This window comes from Pelophylax lessonae (assembly GCF_965119305.1).
Source record: "Pelophylax lessonae genome assembly, chromosome: 1".
Lineage (NCBI taxonomy): Eukaryota > Metazoa > Chordata > Amphibia > Anura > Ranidae > Pelophylax > Pelophylax lessonae.
In genome coordinates, this window is record NC_138768.1 from 312,060,753 (window position 1) to 312,083,528 (window position 22,776).

Below are 22,776 nucleotides of genomic sequence, written 5' to 3' on the forward strand. Positions count from 1 at the left end.
CAGCCAGGGTTTGACAGATCAAGGTCATCACTTAAACTGCTTGCCACGTATTAGACCAGCTGAAGAAACAATGTAGTAAGGAATCCTAATTGAAAAAAATGCTAATAAACATGGTTAGACTTTTCCATGTAGAGCTCAACATCCAAAAGACACTAAAAAAAAAAAAACGGTGGCATGCTACGAGTAGGGGGGTAATTCTGGACTGGCCTACAATTTTATTGTTTTTTAGGGTCCAAACCTCCTGTAGGTGGCAGTTTAACAGACAGTATGTGTCAGTCTTTAAGCTTATAGCCTCGATCACCGGACATATATCCCCTCCCCGTCCCAACCTGGTACTCCTAAACATTGATATCAATACATACCCACAATCCTCCAGGACTGTGGTCACTCATATTCTATTGGAGGCTGGTGTAGTAGTGCTGTTGTGCATTTCAATTTGATACTACATATCCTTTTGTCTTATGCTAAAATACTAATAAAAACTCACTGTTTCAAAAAAGAAAAAAAAAAAAACTTCCTGTGTCCCTCATGCATTCAGTGCCATGAGGCAAGGGCACGTTCACATCCATGCATTAAAATTTTAAATTTAGCAAACAATAGGGCACACAGAATATTTTGCATCTACAGAGCCTCTGCATTATTGAATGGCCGCATTCTGGTTTATTCACCCTATCTTTGAACACCATATTTGCATATACTGCATTTACATGGTGTGAAAGGGCCCTGATTTAGTGAAAATGCTATGTTAAACTGGAATTGCAATTTTTTAATTCAACAGTTTAAGTTTCAATCATAACTGATAGTAGGAGTGAAAGGCAAGCACACTGAATTGTCCACATGCAGTTTCAGATATCTTCCAGAACTGGGGTGCTTCGTTTTGCTGGAATTTCTTTTGGGCGTCATGCACCGCGCAACAATTGCACCACATTTTAACAGTGCATTTTGAAATCGCAGCTATCCCTGCCTGCGATTTAAAATGCCTATCCCTGCCTGCGACTAAGAGATGCAGAGGCTGAGAGCGCTGTATAAAAAATATGTAGCTACATACAGTGTACAGTGCTGGGTCCTGGAAGAGGGATGGGAACTTTCCTTCCTACACCCAGAAAAAAGCTGATCAGGCTGAGCTTCAGCATTTCACAGGGAGCTTTGTATTCTATGAATGCACACAAAGCTTCCTCAAATTGGACAGAAAGGAGGAGCAGATGACATTACGATCTCCGGCCTCAAAGAGGTCACATCTTCACCTCCCTCTCCCCCTTACCATTCAAAAATCATACACCCCGACTTTGTTTTGTGAATGATCAAGAGGAGAGGAAGGTGGAGATGCGGCCAAAGCACCATGAGACCTGCAGTGCCTATAGCTGAGTGGACAGGGAAGTACAGCTGAGCGGTTTTCCCATCAATATGTAAACAAGAAAATTTGTGGGGTGAAAAAGGAACTGTACAGAGCAGTAGTTGACTTTAGAGCAGGGGTCTCCAAACGTTCTAAACAAAGGGCCAGTTTACTGTCCCTAAGACTTTATGAGGGCCAGACTGTGGCCATTGGGAGTAAAAAAGGTCCCAATGTCAGTGTGAATAAACAATGCCCCATCGTTGGTGTCAGTGGGAGGAATAGTGCCCCATCGTTGGTGTCTGTAGGAAGAATAGTGCCCTATCATTGGGACCCATTGTAATTTTTATTGAGAGAAGTTGTGCCCCTTTGTAGACATTAGGAGGAACTGTGCCCCCTCATTGGTGTCATTGAGCCCCATTGTTGGTGTCACTGGGAGAAATTGTGCCCCATTGTTGGTGTCAGTGGGAGGAATAGTGCTCCATCTTTGGTGTCAGTAGGAGGAATTATATCCCGTCATTAGTATCATTGGGCCCCATTGTCAAGTGTCATTGGGAGGAACTGTGCCCCCTCATTGGTGTCATTGGACCCTATTTTTGGTGTCAATGAGATAAATTGTGCCCCGTTGTTGGTGTTAGTGGGAGGAATATTGCTCCATCTTTGTTGTCAGTGGGAGGAACAGTGCTCCATCTCTGGTGTCAGTGGGAGGAACAGTGCTCCATCTTTGGTGTCAGTGGGAGGAACAGTGCTCCATCTTTGGTGTCAGTGGGAGGAACAGTGCTCCATCTTTGGTGTTAGTGGGATGAACAGTGCTCCATCGTTGGGGTCAGTGGGAGAAATAGTGCTCCATTGTTGGGGTCAGTGGGAGGAATAGTGCTCCATTGTTGGGGTCAGTGGGAGGAATAGTGCTCCATCTTTGGTGTCAGTGGGAGGAACAGCGCTCCATTGTTGGGGTCAGTGGGAGGCATAATGCCCCATCATTGGTGTAAGTAGGGGGAATTATGCCTCATTGTTGGTATCAGTAGATGGAATAGTGCCCCAAAGGCTGGATAAAAGGAAGCAAATGGCTGCATTTGGCCCCCCAAAAACAGTTTGGAGACCACTGCATTAGAGGAAATGGAGTGTTCAATTAATTTAAAACCAGCAGGCTTACACTGCCCGAGTTGGGTTTTAAGGATATTTGCTAAGTGAATGCAGGAACCTCTAGTTTCCTTTCCTATTCTGCAAGCAGTTCAGATTTTAAAGCCAGAAAAGGTTTACTCCCATTAGACACACTGAATAGTTGTTGAATGAGCCTTCATAACCACCATAACTATACATTTTTTCCAGCGCCAGGGTTAACTTAGAGAAACAATAGCTGAAAAATGCAGCCTAAGTGCTAGATCCCACACTCACCCTACCTAAAAATGGCCAGTGGGGTTTTATACAGCCTGAATGGGCCACATACACTGGGTCCATATCTGATCATGCCAAAATCACCCATCTAATGTCTATCATGACCTTTTAAGCATTTTTAAAGTATCTGACCAATATATTTCCCCCGACATAGTCCTAAGTATCCGTAGTATTCTAAAATGTGTGGTGCATTTAATAATCTGCCCGATGCTTGAAGCAAGCTATCATTTTTATGACACAGGGGGTTTCAACCGGAAGTCAAATAGATGTGCAAATGTTGTCAAAGAATCCAATTACTCACCAGGAATGTGGTCCCCAATTTGTCTATATAAAGTCTGAACATCTTCTGCTTTTTTATCCACTGTAAGATTCTGCAAGACATTCATAATAAAAAAATATATCTTATAGTTCTGATAAACTTGACCCATTCTTCCAAACCTTTAGCTAAATAAATAAAAAATTATTTAATCAATAGCGAGAATGGCTATGTATATTCAACTGAACATGTCCTGCAATGTTTAAAGCTGAACTCCAGCCACAAAAGCTTTCAGTCCAATATATTCCTTAATACCCACAAAAGGACAACATCCACTTTGTGTGCACCAAGCGCCTTTGAAAACCCAGATATTACTTTGTAAAATTAGCAGTGACATCATCACTGTGCTGTACACAGCCTGCGCAGAAAGCAGAGCTGTGGGAGGGACCCACAACCCAGGTTGGCTGCAGGAAACTAGAGGAGGGCGGAGTCAAGACCAGTCACCATGCACATAGAGAGAGTGCAGCAGTGACTGGTCTGTATTACAGGAAGTTTCTGCACAAAGGCAGTAAGTTTTACACTGGATTACCGCACAGATCTGGAAGAAATACACAAAGCACACCAAGGTTAAAAGGAAGAATACACATGATGAATATATTTAGGCAATATTTGCAAATGAAGTGTTAACTTTGGCATCGAGTTTTGACATTTAGTTTTAGTTATAGTCTTTTGACTAAAATGCCATTTTAGTTTTAGTCCCATTTTAGTCATCTGCCATTGTTTTAGTTGTATTCTAGTCGACTAATAGGTCTGAGGAGGCCTGTATGTAAACTTATGTGCACAACTGTATGCATCAGTTATCTCAGAGGAGTAGCACATCCAACCTGCCCGAGTATCCTTAAATGTGCCCTGCTGGTTTCTAACCAAGTGCACCCAAGGTTTAGGTTCCATGATTTCATCCACCTCTCTCTTCCAATCAAATAGAGAAAGGCGTCTTGTTTCCAAAAGTGTGGAATAAGAGATTTTGCTGCATTAAGCAAATGGGGAATGACGCTTTCTTTATAAGATTTAACAGATGAGGAGATGTCATGGAATAGAAATTGCTACTTTCCATTTTGTTAATTGCTAAAACTAAAACAGTTAACGCTTCGATTTCTGAAAGCATTCATATTTTACAACATTATTTCACACCTGCCTAAAACTTCTGCTAAAGTGTATACTGTAAAAATGCTATATAAAATTGCTTTTCAAAATAAGGTTAAGACCACAGAAGTCCCTGGTTACCATGGATGAGACAAACATCTCTTTGCTTCAAAGTTTATTTAGAAAAAATGTGCCTCCAGACAGCAGCTATCTGGGCCATTATATATAGCACTTGATGGTGCCCCTACCCTCAAATAGATCATTAGAAATGGAAGGATTGGGAAGCAAGGATTTCAGGCACACTGATTATATAAAATCACTTTTTATTTGAAAAATCAACTAAAATTATAAAATAGTACAGGCTGTACCATTTTATAATTGTAATTGATTTTTCAAATAAAAAGTGATTTTATATAATCAGTGTGCCTGAAATCCTTGCTTCCCAATCCTTCCATTTCTAATGATCTCTTTGCTTCAGATGATATCCCTGCTCATTCTCAAAGCTATCTGAACCTTTTTTTATCAGCTTAGGAAACTTATTTTCATGACGCTTTCCCTTTTTTTGGGGAAGGGAATTCATTTTTAATTAGAGAAAAAAAATATCCTTTAGGTTAGAAAATGCAGTAGATGTCAGTCATTACCAAATGCCTCCAAATGCTCAAAAGTGGGCCCTACACTGCTTGGTTACTCTGACAGTTCTGGTATATGTTGGTTTATCAGTGTTCAGCAGAACACCTTTATATGCCATCTTTGCAGTTTATCTTAAGATAGCTACAGCCATTAAATGGGAAATATGCTGCGCATAAATGGATTAAAAAGGAATGTTCTTTCCAAACATATATAATACAATATAAAATTAATAAAAACTAAACGAGCTGCCAACACTTGACCCTGAATTAGAAAAAACAGATCATAAAACAATAGAACAATATAGGTGTAGCGCTTAAAACATAATGTAAAAATGAACAGCACAGTCCATTAACTTAAAAAAGTCCACACATGTAAAACAAAGATGTTGAATTTTCTTCCGGAAAGATGAAATGTGTGCTCCCAAAGACACTCCAAATACCAATATCCCAGTGCAAAAAGTACCACCACCAAGGGATAAGATTGGCCTCTTACCACAACAGGTTGATCCCCATGACAAGGATCAAAAACAGCGTCTATGAAATCTAGATCCACTGATAGGTCCTGCACCTGCTCCCACACCGATCGTATCCACTCCTCTGAAGAAACTCCAGGGAAGAGGACATGCTGTTGTTGCTAGTTTTCTTAGAATAACGTAATTTTTGTAAAATCTTACCTGTAAAATTCCTTTCTCTGAGTCCTCCGACAGTCGCCGCCTCTTCATATTCGTCACATATGGGGGTATTAGACTTTGCTCCGAAGGAGTAGCTAGGCAACAGAATATGTTAACATTAAAGCTTTTAACATATCCCACCCTCAAGGGGTGGTCCCCTCAGTCAATACCCTCCTACTTCCTGCAACCATATCTCAGTTTCAGTGGAATAGCAGTAGAGTATACAACCAAACCCCAAAAGAGGGGCGGGGGCGGCGACTGTCAGAGGACTCAGAGAAAGGAATTTTACAGGTAAGATTTTACAAAAATTCAGTTTTCTCTTATGTTCTCCGACAGTCGCCGCCTCTTCATATTCGTCACATATGGGGACGTCCCAAAGCAGTGCAAACATGAGGGGTGGGAAACGCATCCGCGCCGAAAGGCAACGCAGTCTCCGCATCAAAGAAAGGAACCTTACCAAAGGAAGGAAACCAGCTGGGCTACAGGAAAAATAATTGCTCAACAGGAGCAACAACCCAGGAAAAGACAAATAACCAGGGGATAAAAAACTCATCCCAACAGCCAGAGGTCCCCAACAAGGGACCCTAGGGAATTGCCGCACTAAGAACCTTGCGGCCAAAGGAAGCATCCGCCGATGCCTGAACATCTACTTTGTAGAATTTTGTGAAAGTGTGCACGGTCGACCAGGTCGCCGCCTTACACACCTGGGCTACAGAAGCCCCATGACGACAGGCCCAAGACGTACTCAGAGATCTAGCAGAGTGCGCCTTCACAGGCACAGGGGGAACCTTCCCCTGCAAAGCATAGGCCTGTTCAATGGTCTGCCTGATCCATTTGGCGATGGTAGAGGCCGACGCCGCCATGCCCTTCCGAGGACCCTCTGGAAGAACAAACAAGGAGTCCGTCTTTCGTAAAGACTCAGTCGATTTAAGGTAAACCCTTATCGCCCGAACAACATCCAAAGAATGTAGTCTCACCTCCTTTGGATGTTTAGGCTTCGCGCACAGCGAAGGCAAGACAATATCTTCATTAAGATGGAATTCCGAAACTCGCTTCGGAAGAAAAGAAGGATTAGGTCGCAAGACCACCTTATCCAAATGAACAACCAGATACGGAGACTTGCAGGACAAAGCCGCCAGCTCCGACACTCTGCGAGCCGAAGTGATCGCAACCAAAAAGGCGACCTTTTTGGACAACATGGACAACGAGATCTCCCTGATCTGTTCAAAAGGAGCACATTGTAACACAGATAGAACGAGATTCAAGTCCCAAGGGGGCAGAGGATCCCTCCTAGGAGGAACCAGATGCCGCACTCCCTGAACAAAAGTGCCAACCAAGGAGTTGGAAGCCACGGGACGTTGAAACAGAACGGCCAGCGCAGACACCTGACCCTTTATCGTAGCCAGCGCCAAACGCTGATCGACACCCGTTTGAAGGAAGGACAGCACTCGGGAAACCGAGTACGTGCGGGGTGAAAACCCCCTGGACTCACACCAGGCAAAATAGGCCTTCCAAGTACGGTAATAAACCTTCCCAGAGGAAGACTTCCTCGCGTTGATCAAGGTATGAACGACCTCTGGGGAGAGACCCTTCCCCTTCAGGACCTCGGTCTCAACAGCCAGGCCGTCAAAGCCAGCGACTGTAAAGCAGGATGGTATATCGGCCCTTGAGACAGGAGATCGTCTCGAAATGGCAGACGCCACGGGGCGTCGACCGCCAGATTCACAAGGTCTGCGTACCAGGACCGGCGAGGCCAGTCCGGTGCCACAAGAATCACCGTGCTGCGTTCCGAGTGTAATCTGCGAAGGAACCTGGACAGCAACTGAATCGGTGGAAACGCGTACATCAGCTTGTACCGATGCCACGGGGCCACTAACGCGTCTGCCCGAGGGTCGCGCGTCCTTGCCACGAACCTTGTTGTTGAGACGAGACGCGAACAGGTCCACATCTGGAAGACCCCACTTCGCGCACAACATCTGGAAGACAGCCGGGTGGAGAGACCATTCCCCCTGATCCAGGGTCTGGCGACTCAGATAGTCCGCCTGCCAGTTCTCCACCCCTGGAATGTGAACCGCCGTTATCGCCGGGACATGAGTCTCGGCCCAAGACAGAATGTCGGCCACTTCTCGAGCCGCTCGGGCACTCCTGGTGCCCCCTTGGTGGTTGATGTAGGCCACCGCCGTGGCATTGTCCGTCTGCACCCAAACCGGGCAGCCCTGCAGCCGGTCCGTCCAGCGATGAAGACAGAGATTTATCGCACGCAATTCCAGAATGTTGATCGGAAGGGAGGACTCCCCCTCCGACCAAGTCCCCTGGGCGGACAGAACGCCCAGAACACCACCCCAGCCCGACAGGCTGGCATCCGTGGAGATTACCGTCCACGAGATAGGACGAAACGACTTGCCCCCGGACACCATCGGGGACTGGAGCCACCACAGAAGGTCTCTTCTGGTGCGATGACTCCAGATCCAGAGATTGAGGTCGCCCGTCCCACATGGACAGGATCTCCGCTTGGAGACCCCGCGTGTGAAACTGGGCGAAGGGAATCGCCTCGAAGGCCGAGACCATCAATCCCAGACATCTCATGCACGTCCGCAGAGACGAGTGCGGAACGTCCCTGAGGGACCTGACTTCCTCCTTAAGAGTTCTGAGTTTGTCTTCCGGCAGGAAGACCTTCGCCTGCACCGAGTCCAGGATCATTCCCAGGTAGGGAAGACGAACTGACGGACTCAGTGTCGACTTTGGAAAATTTATCGTCCAACCAAACTCCTGCAGAGTTTGCATCGTGACAGACAGGTCCCTCTCCAGACCCTGGCTGGTCGCAGACCGAACCAGAATGTTGTCCAGATACCCCAGGACAGAAATGCCCTGGGCCCTCAATAATGCCAGAACCGGTGCAAGCACCTTGGTGAAGACCCGCGGAGCCGAGGCGAGACCAAAAGGCAACGCCACGAACTGGTAGTGATCCTCCGCAATGGCGAATCGAAGGTACCTCTGGTGACCCTCGAAAATGGGGATGTGAAGATACGCATCCTTCAATTCGATGGAGGCCATGAATTCCCCCGGAACCAGGGCAGCCACCACCGACCGCAGGGATTCCATGCGGAACTTGCGAACCCGCACAGAGCGGTTCAGAGCCTTCAAGTCCAGAATTGGACGAACCTTGCCCTCCTTCCTGGACACGGTGAACAGATTGGAATAAAACCCCCGAAATCTGTCCCGATGAGGCACCGGAACCACCACTCCCTGAGCCCTCAGGTCCCGCCCCGCCAGGTGCAGGTCCCGTAAACGCTCTGGAGACAGTTGAAGATTTGAGGGAAAAAATCTGCTCTTCGGCCGAGAGAGAAACTCGATCTTGTAACCAGATCGAACGATCTCCTGAACCCATCTGTCCCGCACGCGGGCCAACCAGGGTTGAAGAAAACCGAGCAAGCGTCCCCCCACCCCAAAACTGGGTGAGGGCGCCCCTTCAGGCCGCACTGTTATGGGCTGCGTATCCGGATTGACCGGACTTCTGTTTCCCAGACCAGGGCTTCTTCTGAGAGCCTTGACCTTTGAACGGTTTGCCCTTGTAGTGCGACCGAAAGGCACGAAAGGACCCCTGAGGGGGCCGAAAATTAGCATGCTTCTTCCCAGAAGCCCCCTTAGCCTTGGGGAAATGGGGCAAGAGAGTGCTCTTACCTCCGGTGATCCCCTTAATCAACACATCCAAGGACTCCCCAAAAAGGCGAGACCCATCATAAGGCAGATTGGCTAAGGTCTTACGTGAAGATTGGTCCACCGACCAACATTTCAACCAAACCAGGCGGCGAGACAACACCGCCACGCTGTGCACACGTGCAGCCAACGGGACTAGGTCCAAGTCCGCATCACACAGATACATGACACCCTGGTGGATTTGATCCACCATATCCAGGGTCGCCGGCGAGGCCGAATCGGCCACTAGGACGCGCCTAAGCATCTGCGTCCAACTTGCGACAGCCTGGGCCGCCATGAGAGAGGCAAACAGAGCCTTAAGCATAGAACCCGTAACAGAATAAGTATGACGGGCAAGAGACTCCAATCTCCTATCCGTGGCATCACGGAACACAGGGGAATCCTCTGCAGGAATCGCAGTGGATTTGTTTAAAACCGCAATTGCGTGATCCACTGGGGGTGGCACACACCACCTTTCATCAGTGGAAGGCGAGAAAGGATAACGCAGCTTGAACCTACTTGGTACAGCAAAAGGTTTGCGTAGATTGCGCCATTGTTCCTTAACAGCGCGCTGAAAATCATCATTGCAGGGAAAAACCTGCGGCGTCCTGCGTTTTCTCTGCGTCCCATAAGCCGCCAAGGCAGCGGGGGGACACACTTCATCCTGCAAACGCAGCGTTTGTTTTATGGAAGCAATCAATTCATCCATGATTGCAAGCTCTTCAGGCGAGCCAGGGGGGGGAATTATCAACCCCTTCAACTTCAGCCTCCACCTCGGACCCCACTAGATCCAGGGAGGAGCGGGACCCCGATAAGGAGGCCCCCGCCATAACAGCCCCATCACCTTCACCCTCAGAATCAGAGGAAAGAGAAACTCTGGGTCTCTTAGTAGATTGAGCAGCCACCAGCATCTGCACCTGAGCAGCAAGGCCAGCCACAATAGTGGCTAAATCCCCCCCTGGGGGGGAAACAGCGGTCCCCTGGCTTTCCACCAAGGCGGTAGGAAATTTGCCCTCCTGAGAATCCATTGCCCCAATATCAAATTCCGGATAATAAAGGGTTAACTGCCCCTTTAACAAGCGCGGCGAGCGCAGCCCACCGCACCACACACAAGCACAATGAGACCCCCACAGGGACAATAAAACTGACACAGGCAATGGATAAGAAGGATATAACCTGAGGAGACCCTCGCCGCTGCTGCTGCCTCGATCGGTGTATCCTGGAGAAGAGGAAGTGATGCGGCCAGGGCGCTCTATTAAAGCCTATGGGAGGCTACAAGAAAATGGCCGCTATGCATGTAGAACATGCGGCTGGAGCGAGTGTAGGCAAAATGGCGCAGTTTGGCGCCAAAACCGCCGTTCCACAGCACAGTAATGCACACATGTTATCCATGTATAAAAAAACATGTTAGATCGCCGCAGCGATCGCTGTATAGTGCCCAAACATGCCACAAAACATGCCCCACAGCACACAGCTTCTCACACTGACAAGGCTGACACACACAGTGTCACACAGCTCCCCCCCCCTTGCAGCCCACAGCATGCAGCCGAGTGATAGGGAGACAAACAGTGAGAATAGAGGCAGGTTACACAGTCCCAGACTGACACCCCCCCAGACAGACAGGTCCCCACATAGATACACTTACCTCACAATGGCGTGGGGGACCCGCACAGGTGAACAAGCCGCTGCACATGAGGCAGGGAGAGTCGCATACAAGACGCACAGAATGGGGGTTAAGAAACCGCACAGCGTCCAGTGAGGTAGCCACCTCACCAATCATCCCTGCACCGAACAGGGATGGGTCGTTCACTGTGCCAGGAGCGTTACCTGGCTGAACGCTCGATGGCAGGCTGGGAAGCCACTGACCCATGACCTGCGACCAGGGGGATCAGCCCGAGACCCAGCCCGCATGATCCTCTTCATCCGAAGAACTAACTAATGCTGACAAAAAGAACAGCTAAGTAAAGGTAGAGAGAAAACTCAAACAAAAAATCAAAAAAGAAGAAAGAGTCTGGGGCACAAAGCCCCAGCACAGAGAGAGCCAGCTACTCCTGACAAGCTAGACATTGAAACTGAGATATGGTTGCAGGAAGTAGGAGGGTATTGACTGAGGGGACCACCCCTTGAGGGTGGGATATGTTAAAAGCTTTAATGTTAACATATTCTGTTGCCTAGCTACTCCTTCGGAGCAAAGTCTAATACCCCCATATGTGACGAATATGAAGAGGCGGCGACTGTCGGAGGACGTAAGAGAAAGTAATTCTTTTCTAGATTTTTCTTAAAGAAATCCGTTTATGAGTACAGACAGGCCTGGTGCTGTGCGATTCTCTGCCTCTCCTCTCTGTTGGCTACAGCCATATAGTTCTTCCTATCCTAGCTTTTTCAGTGCTGTTAGTGTTTTTTTTTTTTAATTTTGGATATAGGGGGTCTGTGTCCCATTGTGTAAATTTCCCTTTACAGTACTTACTGTCGTACACAACCGAAACTTAGAGGAGGGGAATTCCTCTCCTAGGCAGTTTTCACAGAACAGCTGTCTCTATTTGATGATTTCCCCTTATTTCTTGTTCTGGGGAAAACTCAAACTTTGGACTTTCCCCTCACTTTCTTTGTTACATTAGTCACCAGTTTAACCAATTCTGGACCGGAAGGTTTTACCCCCTTAATGACCAGACCATTGTTTGAGATACTGCGTTACTTTAACTGACAATTGCGGGGTCGTGCGACGCTGTACCCAAATAAAATTGATGTCCTTTTCTCCCACAAATAGAACTTTCTTATGGTGGTATTTGATCACCTCTGCGGTTTTTATTTTTTGCACTATAAACAAAATAAGAGCGACAATTCTGAAAAAAAACAATATTTTTTACTTTCGTTTATAGAACATTCCCAATAAAAAAAAAAATTTTAAACCCAATTTTTTTTCATAATTTTAGGCCAATTTGTATTCTGCTACATATTTTTGGTAAAAAAAATCCCAATAAGTGTATATTGATTGGTTTGCGCAAAAGTTATCGCGTCTACAAACTCGTTTTTTTACTAGTAATGGTGGCCATCAGCGATTTTTAGCGGGACTGCGACACTGCGGCGAACAGATCGGACCCCTAACTGACATTTTTTAAACTTTTGGGGGGACCAGTGACATTGCTACAGTAATCAGTGCTAAAAATATGCACTGTTACTGTACTAATGATACTGGAAGGGGTTAACACCAGGGGCGATTAAAGGGTTAAGGGTGTCCCTAGGGGGTGCTTTCTAACTGTGGGATGATGGGCTTGCTGCATGAACACAGAGACCTGTGTTCCTTAATAAGGCAGACCACCATTCTGTCTCCACAGGAAGCGATCGGGGGTGCCCAGCGGCAACCGCAGCCGCCAGACTCGCTGATTGTCTCCCCCTGTGGCCAATCGGCAGCGGCACATGTGCGCCCCCACTAGCAGTTCCATGAAGTGACATACAGGTACATTGTATAGCTGAACAGAGCCGACCTTTCGCGGTAAAACTACAGCAGCTGGTCAAATCTCTTCAATGGGGACTGGCATCAACCGGCCAAACAATGATCAGTGTGGGGCCATACCTGCTTGACAGAAGTTGATCGTTTTGAGTGAGCTCTGTCAAGAAACATGCTGGAAACTTTTCTCAATCAGTAGTCGCAGCTGCTGATCAGTGCATTTTGACAGCAGTGGGTGCAGCTGTCAGAAAACAATGTCCTGGCAAGGAAGATTCCTCCATCTACCTCATTTGTGTGGATGGAGAAATCTGTTACATTGGCTTAACGAAAAAAAAAAACGAAAGCCTAGTACACACCATAACCAGCGGGTTGAACGAAAAAAAAAACAAGACAGCTCCATATGGAGCCGCTGTACTAACAATCTGAGGTTAGTACAGCGATCTCCCCCACTGAGCTGTTGTGCTTTGACAGGGGGACAACCCCCCACCAGAACACTCCAGTGAGCGCTCTTAACCATTAGCAGAGAGCGCTGATCAGGAGGTGGTCAACCGCTGGTTTTCCAGCATGCACGGACGGCTTCTGTCGGACCAACTCCCATACACACAGGCCGAATGACATCTGGTTTTTACCTAACTGGCCAATGTCGCCCGACATTCACCTCGTGTGTACTAGGCTTTAGTGTATGGCCAGCCTAACCCTGCTCCACCTTATCCAAAACTAAAAAAAAAGGCTTTGCCTTATTGTTTTGCACTTTAAATTAAATGCATAACAAGTAAACAGCAATAACATGTAAAACAATTTTTTTTGTTAGATTTAAAAGACTTACATTTGCATTTTGTATCCTTTGAATGAAATTAGTGCAATGTGTCAGTAACTCTTGTGCATCAGGTCTATGAAGGGCTTTCAGAAAGTCTGAAAAAGTTCCTTGACCCAGAGAAAGAAGGTAGGAGAGGAAGAGAGGGCGTACAGAATCTGTGGGGTACAAAATACTACGTATTAATCATGGTACAACTTTTTAGTATAGAAATATATCATGGCATTTCACACAATACAACACTAAGGTTCACACATATGAGGTGCGGGAAATGCAATGATCCCTGTGTGTTTCCCGCACCGCATTGCAATCGCACTGTGTTTGCGATCTGCTGCGGGTGTAAATACAAAGTTAAATATACCCCAAAAAGATAGCAAACGCAGTGCCGCTTGCCAGCACCAGAGCGCATGGTCCAAATATCCATGCAATGCAATTGCGGTGAAGCTCCTAAAAAGGTGCCTGCACTTTTTGATGCTATACAGTGTGTGATTTGAGCCTATTCAAAATGAATGGGCTCAAATCGCGCCAGACTAAATCACATGGGAATTGCACAAGAATGCGGTGCCATTCCTGTGCAAACCACATGCAAGTTATAGCGTGAACTGGGGCTAAATGCAAAGTAGTTCAAACAGTAATCAACCCATGTGCTGATTTTTTTCTTAAGGTGAACCTGGATGCCACTTGAAAGTTTAGCCTACTTGCAAGCTTGCAGGGGAAGACTTTTCTATTAGGGCTGATGGGGAAAAGGCCATGAATGTGCATTACGCTGCAGTCAAGGAGCTCAGTGAAGTGGACTGGAGCCACCCAAGCTTGCGTAGCCAGGGTTGCCAGCTGATATGAGGTCATTTGTGAAAGTCATTTGTAGAATGGAAAGAATTAAAGTGGACCTGTACACTGTTAAAGCTGGTCATACACTGTGAAAATATTTTTGGTACTGAACAAAATTCACTCAGTAGGTGGCACTGCGTTATTTGACAAAAGTCTGCTGCAAAATTTTCAGTTGAGCAGTGGCTACATTTAATCTGATTAGTTAGGTTTGGATACTTTGGCAACCAGTGGACTGGCTGTCAAAATGCCGTACCCGCACTCCTGTATAACGTAGATAAAGGAATCTATTTTTTTTTTTCGTTCAGCCCACAGACTTGGTAAAAAAAAAACCTAACGGTGTATGGTCAGATTTAAAGTGGTTATAAAGCCTAAATATTTTTTAACTTAATGCATTCCTTGCACTAAAGGTAAAAAATGTTTAGTGATCAGTATTCCCCTTTTTACTTACCTGAGAGCTCATTCGATCCATCGCTGTTCATATCTGCAGCTCTTCTCTCCTCTCACTAGCTTTGCTGAAGACTTGAGAAATCATAATTAAACTGTTGTATTGAAAACTGTAATGAAAAATGTTGCTTTTTTTTTTTAATGATACAGAACATTTTGGAATAAGCTTTGAGTTTTCTCCTTAAGGACTTTTTTTGTAGCCTATATACACCCATACTATTAATCCAAGGTGCACAAGGTATATGTATATTGGAGGTAATCTACAACAATACGTATGTTTTAGCTGTGGGGAGAGAGGTGCCTTTATCCTATCCCACAAGGATTTTCATATGAGAGGTTGAATGCCTTACTTATCAAATATTTAACTCTACCCCTGACTGCCTGCTTACCCTGTCACTTCTTTCAGAATAGCTGTGTATAATATCAACATGGAAAAAAGATTTCCCCCCCCCCCCCCAAAAAAAAAAAAAAATCATCACTCTACTTTTATCCCGAGGGTACAACTGGTTATCAAGCAAGAAACTCCTATCCAGCCAATAACCTTTTACTTAGAGGATGGCTGCAGCTCCATCATTCTACCCTATCCAGGCTGCGAATAATAACCTATGATGTAATATTTAGGAGTTACATAATATCAGATTGGATGATTTCAGAACATTTACATGTAGAGAGGTGAAAACAGGAAACCTACCTTGTTCAGCATGTTCTTCATTTTCCGGAAAATGATTTTGCTTTCTTTTGATATTGTTGTGGTATGTGTCCTGTTGATAATCTGCACGTATATCTGGTTTACATAGTAGATGTGCACTGTGATGCCTAAAACTAAAGTAAAAACTCAATCAGTAATTATTCCTTTAAAACATGTGATTTTATGGACCAAGCACTGCAAAAAGCAAAGATGTGTAAGCTACAACATTCTATGATAACCAATCAGATATCATACTGAAGTCAAATCAATAACAATGTAATTATTGCTATGTGGTACTACTGTTTACACATTCAGCCTTACTTTTTAATGCAATGGGCATCATATGGGAATAGAAAAGGGAAAAGTAAAAGGTTGCTAATCATATAAACCTTGACTTTATAAGCACCTCATTGGTGTAAAAGTAGTGCAGTCTGCAGAAGCTCTATTGATGGGAATCCTAACAGAGGTCCCTGACAATTAAGAGTTTGGGTGCAGTAAAATGTGTCATTTTTAGTAGTAAAAAAAAAATTAAAACCTCCTTAAGCCAACCCCTTTGTTGGCATCATACTGCTATTTATGTAATTTGTAAAAAAAAATTGTCCATCACATGAGTAATCAAGTTTCACACAATCTTGCAATTTGGTCTCATGGTAGAAATGATTAAGGATATATCTCCTCTATATACATGTTCAGGATAAGATTATAGAGCTTAGTCTCAGATCAAGGGTGTCACAACAAACCTCTGAGAATAGCTGGGCATAAAGGTTCGGAGGTCTTTTCAGATGCTTCATACACAAACATGCATGTTCAGGATGCTTATGGAGCATTGACAGGGGAGTGGAGCAAAATGCATCTCTGCACAGGCACAGATGAGACTGCATTGACAGGCACAGGTGAGGCTGCATTGACGGGCACTGGTGAAGCTGCACTGAAGGGCACTGGTGAAGCTGCACTGAAGGGCACTGGTGAAGCTGCATTGAAGGGCACTGGTGAAGCTGCATTGAAGGGCACTGGTGAAGCTGCATTGAAGGGCACTGGTGAAGCTGCCTTGAAGGGCACTGGTGAGGCTGCATTCATGGGCACTGGTGAGGCTGCATTCATGGGCACTGGTGAGGCTGCATTCATGGGCACTGGTGAGGTGACACTGATAAGCTTCACTGATGATGCTGTACTGATGGGCACTGATAGGCTGCATTGATGGGCACTGATAAAAATATTATTTATTCTTGTAACTGCTGAATTAATGCAAAAACATTTAGCAGTGTCATTTTATGAGATAATTTATGAGGGCCCCATGTGCCCCTTGCTGTTAAGGCCAGTTATAGGTTGGGGCAGTTGCCGTCTGTTTATGCTGTTGGTTATTTGGTGAGGGGCTGCACTGGTCACCTTTGCTGCCCATGTGCTATTTGCTGGGTGTCCAGTGCACCCCTGTGCCTTTGAGGAGGAGTGGGCTCCCTTCAGGCAAACCTGCCCTAAATCTATCCATTACTATATATGTGCTCCTACTATGGATTCTCTCAAAATTGAGTTGTTTTTAAAGTGAACTGTTACGTTTTTTGCAGTCTGGCTGGTAAGTTGAGCTGGGAATTTCTTTGTTTTTTGTTTGACATGCATCACCCTTCCATGTGCTCCTTGCTGTTAAGGCCAGTTATAGGTTGGGCCAGTTGCCTTTTGTTTGTACTAGAACTGTTTATATAACTGAATGGATATCAGGGGAATATACATGAAAGGTGACCTCCAACACTGAGAAAACTCACATGGACAGAACTGATAAAACATGCAAATAACTGATCTGAAAAATGAATTACATTACTGGGTGCTAAGGAAGTTGTAGTGATATCTCAGTTCAAGGCATAGCAGCCCTAAAGAAACGTCAGTTATAGATGGGATTTGTTTGGCTTTTAGATCTCCTAGACTTAAGCCAAAATTCATAACTCTAGCCAGAGGAGTGAGACTCCATTCATGGACAAATATCTAGGGGTGGTCGATGCTTAAAATATCTACCATTCAAAAATAAGATTCAGCAAGCCAGTGAGATTTGGATAATCATAATCAGAATATTTAATTATTTTAACTGCTGACTTAACAACTAAAGATGTATATTTACTTCCATATTTACTCAAGGATGACTCAAGCTAAAAGTCAAAGCTGAGCGGCACATTCCTCTGCTGCACATACTGCCCATATCATACCCTTCACTCCTATGCACATAATGCCTATCGTCATACCCATCTGCACTACTCACTCTGCACAATGCCAAGTTTCATACCCTCCCCTGAACATACTGCCCACTCTCAAATCCGCCACACTCTTCCCCTTCACATACTGGCCACCATGATCCCCTTATCACTGTCCTGTCATACATAATACTAACAGCCAAACCCCATCATCATACCATTTTTCTCTACTCCCCTGCACAAACTGCCTGCCATCATACCCTCCACATTCTTCTCCTGCCCATACTACCCACTATCATAGCCTCCACACTCTTCTCCTGTACATACTGTCCACTATCATACCTTCTGCACTCCTCCTCTGCTCACATTGCCCACTGTTATACCCTTAATAATCCTCCGGTGCACATACTACTCTCTTAAAACAAAAGAATCAGTTTTGAATATCAAAAATATGCAATAATCTGAACATTTAATGGTATACAAATTATCCAGAAAGGCTTTTTGTTGTGCCCCGCTCTAATGTATTTGCACTTTGTTGCTGGGGATTGACGTCTGGTTATTACACTTTTTGCAGCACAAGCCTGTATATGTACACCACACAGCACTGGGTGTTTAATGCAATACAATACTTTTAAATGCACCGTTACTGTTTAAATTTGGAAATAGCACTTACCCATTTGTGAGTGGCTGAGTCTGCTGTCGCTTTTGGATCCAACATCTGGAACAATAGCCATGCCATGCTGGGTTACCATAGAACCCACAATTCTTTCTGCACATCTCTGGTTTGTAGGCAAGTCCTTGAAATTGGAAAGGCACATAGTCATTGTGGAGAAGGGCGAGATTTTGTCCATGGCGAAGTGGAACATGTTCCTGCCCTGGCGAAACAGAACTCATGATCTGTAAGAATTTGAAAAAAAGCCCAATTAAATTAACAGGATAGAATCATTATTCCTATACAGCAGAAACACCGAAAAATGCCACATTGTCCAAATGAAAAAATAAGTAATGGAGATATTGGTTACAGTATACCGGGTGTTGTTATGACGAAGAAAGTTTAGAATGCACTTTGTAATTCAAGGAAATCACCAATGACAGAAATAGGATAGTGGCCATTGCGAACCTCCTCCTGAAAATGCTTGGTAGATATTTGAATTCTGACTTTTTCACTTGCTGCATGCTTATTCTAGGTCAGTAAGTCAGACATACTGTATTTTTCTAATGCTGTTGCAACACTTTAAATATGCTCTTAGTCACTGACCTGGAATGAGTCTCCACATCAGGAGTTCTGACTTAATTCTAAACTAACTTACTGCATACTTGTTTTAGGCTGCCTATTCAAAAAGCGCTGAAGCCTCTGGATCAGCATTGTGGCCAGACAACTAGAAAACAAAGAAGGTGTTAAGCAATGGCTGCCTTTACATTTCTATCTGAACATTTTTTTTTTACAGGAAACCTTCATGAAAACACATGGGCGAGAAGATTTAGGTGCCATTCATACCAAGGGTGTTGGGCTGTGTTGCCCAATGTAGGCCCAATGCAATGATAAGCTGAAATCTGAAATCCATTGATTCTTATGTATAATGAATGAAATCAGTGTGCCCTAGGTTTGAAATTAAAAAAAATAAAGGGGGGGGGGGGGAGAGCATGTAGCGCGCAGTGGTGAAATGGTGTGGTTTAAATTGCACTATACATTGGGCATGGCCTAAAGGGGTGTAGATAAATAGAGTCTGAGATGACTTATATAGTGCAGAGTGGTAACTAGGTAATGTACAGTGCGGAGTGTACGACGGTGGGTAGTATGTGCAAGGGGAGGGTACAGAGTGTAAGGCGGTGGGTAGTATGTGCATGGAGAGGAGTATGGACTCGGAGTGTATGGCGTTGGACAGTACATGCAAGAGAGAAGTGCACAATGTATGGCGGTGGATAGTCCATGCAAGAGAGGAGTGCGGAGTGAATGGCGGTGGATAGTACGTGGAAGAGAGGAGTGGGAAGTGTATGGCAGTGGACAATACGTGCAAGAGAGGAGTGCACAGTGTATGGCTGTGGACAGTACGTGCAAGAGAGGAGTGCACAGTGTATGGCGGTGGACAGTACGTGCAAGAGAGGAGTGCACAGTGTATGGCGGTGGACAGTACGTGCAAGAGAGGAGTGCACAGTGTATGCCGGTGGATAGTACGTGCAAGAGAGGAGTGCACTGCATAGTGTATGGCAGTGGACAGTACGTGCAAGAGAGGAGTGCACAGTGTATGGCAGTGGACAGTACGTGCAAGAGAGGAGTGCACTGCATAGTGTATGGCGGTGGATAGTACGTGCAAGAGAAGAGTACAGAGTGTATGGCAGTAGGTAGTATGTGCAGGAGAGGAGTGCGGAGAGTATGGAGGTGGGTAGTATGTGCAGAAGAGGAGTGCAGAGTGGATGGCAGTAGGTAGTATGTACAGATGAGGAGTGTATGGAGGTGGATATTATATGCAGGTGAGGAGTGTATGGCAGTAGGTAGTATGTGCAGAAGAGGAGTGTGGAGTGTATGGAGGTGGGTAGTATGTGCAGGTGAGGAGTGCAGAATGTATGGCAGTAGGTAGTATGTGCAGGTGAGGAGTGCGGAGTGTATGGAGGTGGGTAGTATGTGCAGGTGAAGAGTGTATGGCAGTAGGTAGTATGTGCAGGAGAGGAGTGTGGAGTGTATGGAGGTGGGTAGTATGTGCAGAAGAGGAGTGCAGAGTGGATGGCAATAGGTAGTATGTACAGGTGAGGAGTGTATGGCAGTAGGTAGTATGTGCAGGTGAGGAGTGTATGGCAGTAGGTAGTATGTGCAGGTGAGGAGTGTATGGCAGTAGGTAGTATGTGCAGGTGAGGAGTGTGGAGTGTATGGAGGTGGGTAGTTTGTGCTGGTGAGGAGTGCAGAATGTATGGCAGTAGGTAGTAGGGCTGCGCATCTTCACTTCCCTCAGGATTCGAATACGATTATTAGGGTCACGATTCAATACGATTTGATTCCGCGATGCATCACGATTACTGCCCAATGCCCAGCCCATAGTGCACTGCAAACATATAGGAGGTCTCCTCAGGGATGTGATATATACATGGCGGTGTATGGGGGTCTCCTCAGGGATATCAGGGATGTGATATATACATGGCGGTGTATGGGAGTCTCCTCAGGGATGTGATATATACATGGCGGTGTATGGGGGTCTCCTCAGGGATGTGATATATACATGGCGGTGTATGGGGGTCTCCTCAGGGATGTGATATATACATGACGGTGTATGGGGTCTCCTCAGGGATATCCAGGATGTGATATATACATGGCGGTGTATGGGAGTCTCCTCAGGGATGTGATATATACATGGCGGTGTATGGGGGTCTCCTCAGGGATGTGATATATACATGGCGGTGTATGGGGGTCTCCTCAGGGATGTGATATATACATGACGGTGTATGGGGTCTCCTCAGGGATATCCAGGATGTGATATATACATGGCGGTGTATGGGGGTCTCCTCAGGGATGTGATATATACATGGCGGTGTATGGGGGTCTCCTCAGGGATATCCAGGATGTGATATATACATGGCGGTGTATGGGGGTCTCCTAAGGGATGTGATATATACATGGCGGTGTATGGGGGTCTCCTCAGGGATATCCAGGATGTGATATATACATGGCGGTGTACGGGGGTCTCCTAAGGGATGTGATATATACATGGCGGTGTATGGGGGTCTCCTCAGGGATATCCAGGATGTGATATATACATGGCGGTGTATGGGGGGTCTCCTCAGGGATGTGATATATACACCACCATGTATATATCACATCCCTGAGGAGACCCCCATACACCACCATGTATATATCACATCCCTGAGGAGACCCCCATACACCGCCATGTATATATCACATCCTGGATATCCCTGAGGAGACCCCCATACACCGCCATGTATATATCACATCCTGGATATCCCTGAGGAGACCCCCATACACCGCCATGTATATATCACATCCTGGATATCCCAGAGGAGACCCCCATACACCGCCATGTATATATCACATCCTGGATATCCCTGAGGAGACCCCCATACACCGCCATGTATATATCACATCCTGGATATCCCTGAGGAGACCTCCATACACCACTGGTTTCCAAAATTGCCCCAATATTTATTATTGGGGCAATCATTTTCCCTAAAACAATCATTGTAGTTTTTTTTTTTTTTAAGTGTGGCTTTAATATTCCCAATATCACTAAATGTTAGCAGGATGGAGTAAGATCCATAATGCTAACAATACACCATTGGTGCAATGCCGCTAGTGAGGTTATAACAAATAGTAGCTCCTCCGGGTACCTCCCAACATTGGTGTTTGACTTTTCCATGAATAAATATTCAATATAAAGCTGAATTTGTAGTTCTGTTTATTTGCAGTTACATTGGTCCAGCTTGGGCCAATGTAAGTATTTATATGCCATAGCTGTGGGATCCCTGTGGCAGGTGACAATTGCTGTAGCAGTCACTGCTACTACAGTGATTGTTGCCATCTCTCGGGTGTCATGCTAAGTGACTGCATCATGTATTTTTTTCTGGATGTTTGGTCGATATCCTGTTTCTATTATAATTTAAATACACCTATGATAAAAATTATAGACCCTTCATTTCTTTGTAAGTGGGCAAACTTACAAAATCAGCAGGGGATCAAATAATTATTTTCCCCACTGTACTGTAAGTATGCAAATTAAAAAAGGGAATACTTGGAATTCAGTTTTAAATATTAATGATAATATCAACCAATAACAAGCCAGTCATTATTTTTCTCTAGAAATCTGTACACAAACCTCTGACTGGATGCTAGAAACTAGGACTAAGGTGTTTGCAAAACAAAGAAAAGCAGTATAACAAGCTTGAATAAAAACTTCACAACAAAAGAATAGCCTACACCAGATTTCCAGAGCTAGGACAGATACGTGAGCTTTAGATACAATAACATGTAGAAATTCGTACACATTTCCCCAAGCTGACGGTTCCAGTTCAGCTGGTGGGCTCCTTGACGTCATAGGCCGTACCACAGCCTCCCACAAGGCCTAACAATAGTCTTTTATGGTATAACTTGTAAGACACAGCAGGAGGGCCACACTGTGAAACCAGGAAGGAAAAAGTCATCTGTGAACATAATAGAGAACCAACCCGTTCTAAATCGGTGGACCTTTCCAAATCTCACAGGAGTGTCCTATATGTGTGTGTATTTTCCCACATACTACAATCATAACAAGGA

At 45.3% G+C, this 22,776-nt stretch overlaps 1 protein-coding gene across 1 annotated transcript in view; it reads right to left on the reverse strand.

Moving 5' to 3' along the window:
* The window catches only part of LOC309568273 (rab5 GDP/GTP exchange factor-like), a 51,932-nt gene that overhangs the window by 19,320 nt on the left and 9,836 nt on the right, over positions 1–22,776 (reverse strand). The window contains exons 2-5 of the mRNA XM_082273942.1: positions 18,193–18,416; positions 15,346–15,476; positions 13,395–13,540; positions 3,027–3,096 (exon numbers count right to left, since the gene is read on the reverse strand). Of these exons, the coding sequence (XP_082130068.1) occupies positions 3,027–3,096; positions 13,395–13,540; positions 15,346–15,476; positions 18,193–18,413 (568 nt within the window). The 5' untranslated portion in view covers positions 18,414–18,416. The remainder of the gene's footprint in view (positions 1–3,026; positions 3,097–13,394; positions 13,541–15,345; positions 15,477–18,192; positions 18,417–22,776) is intronic.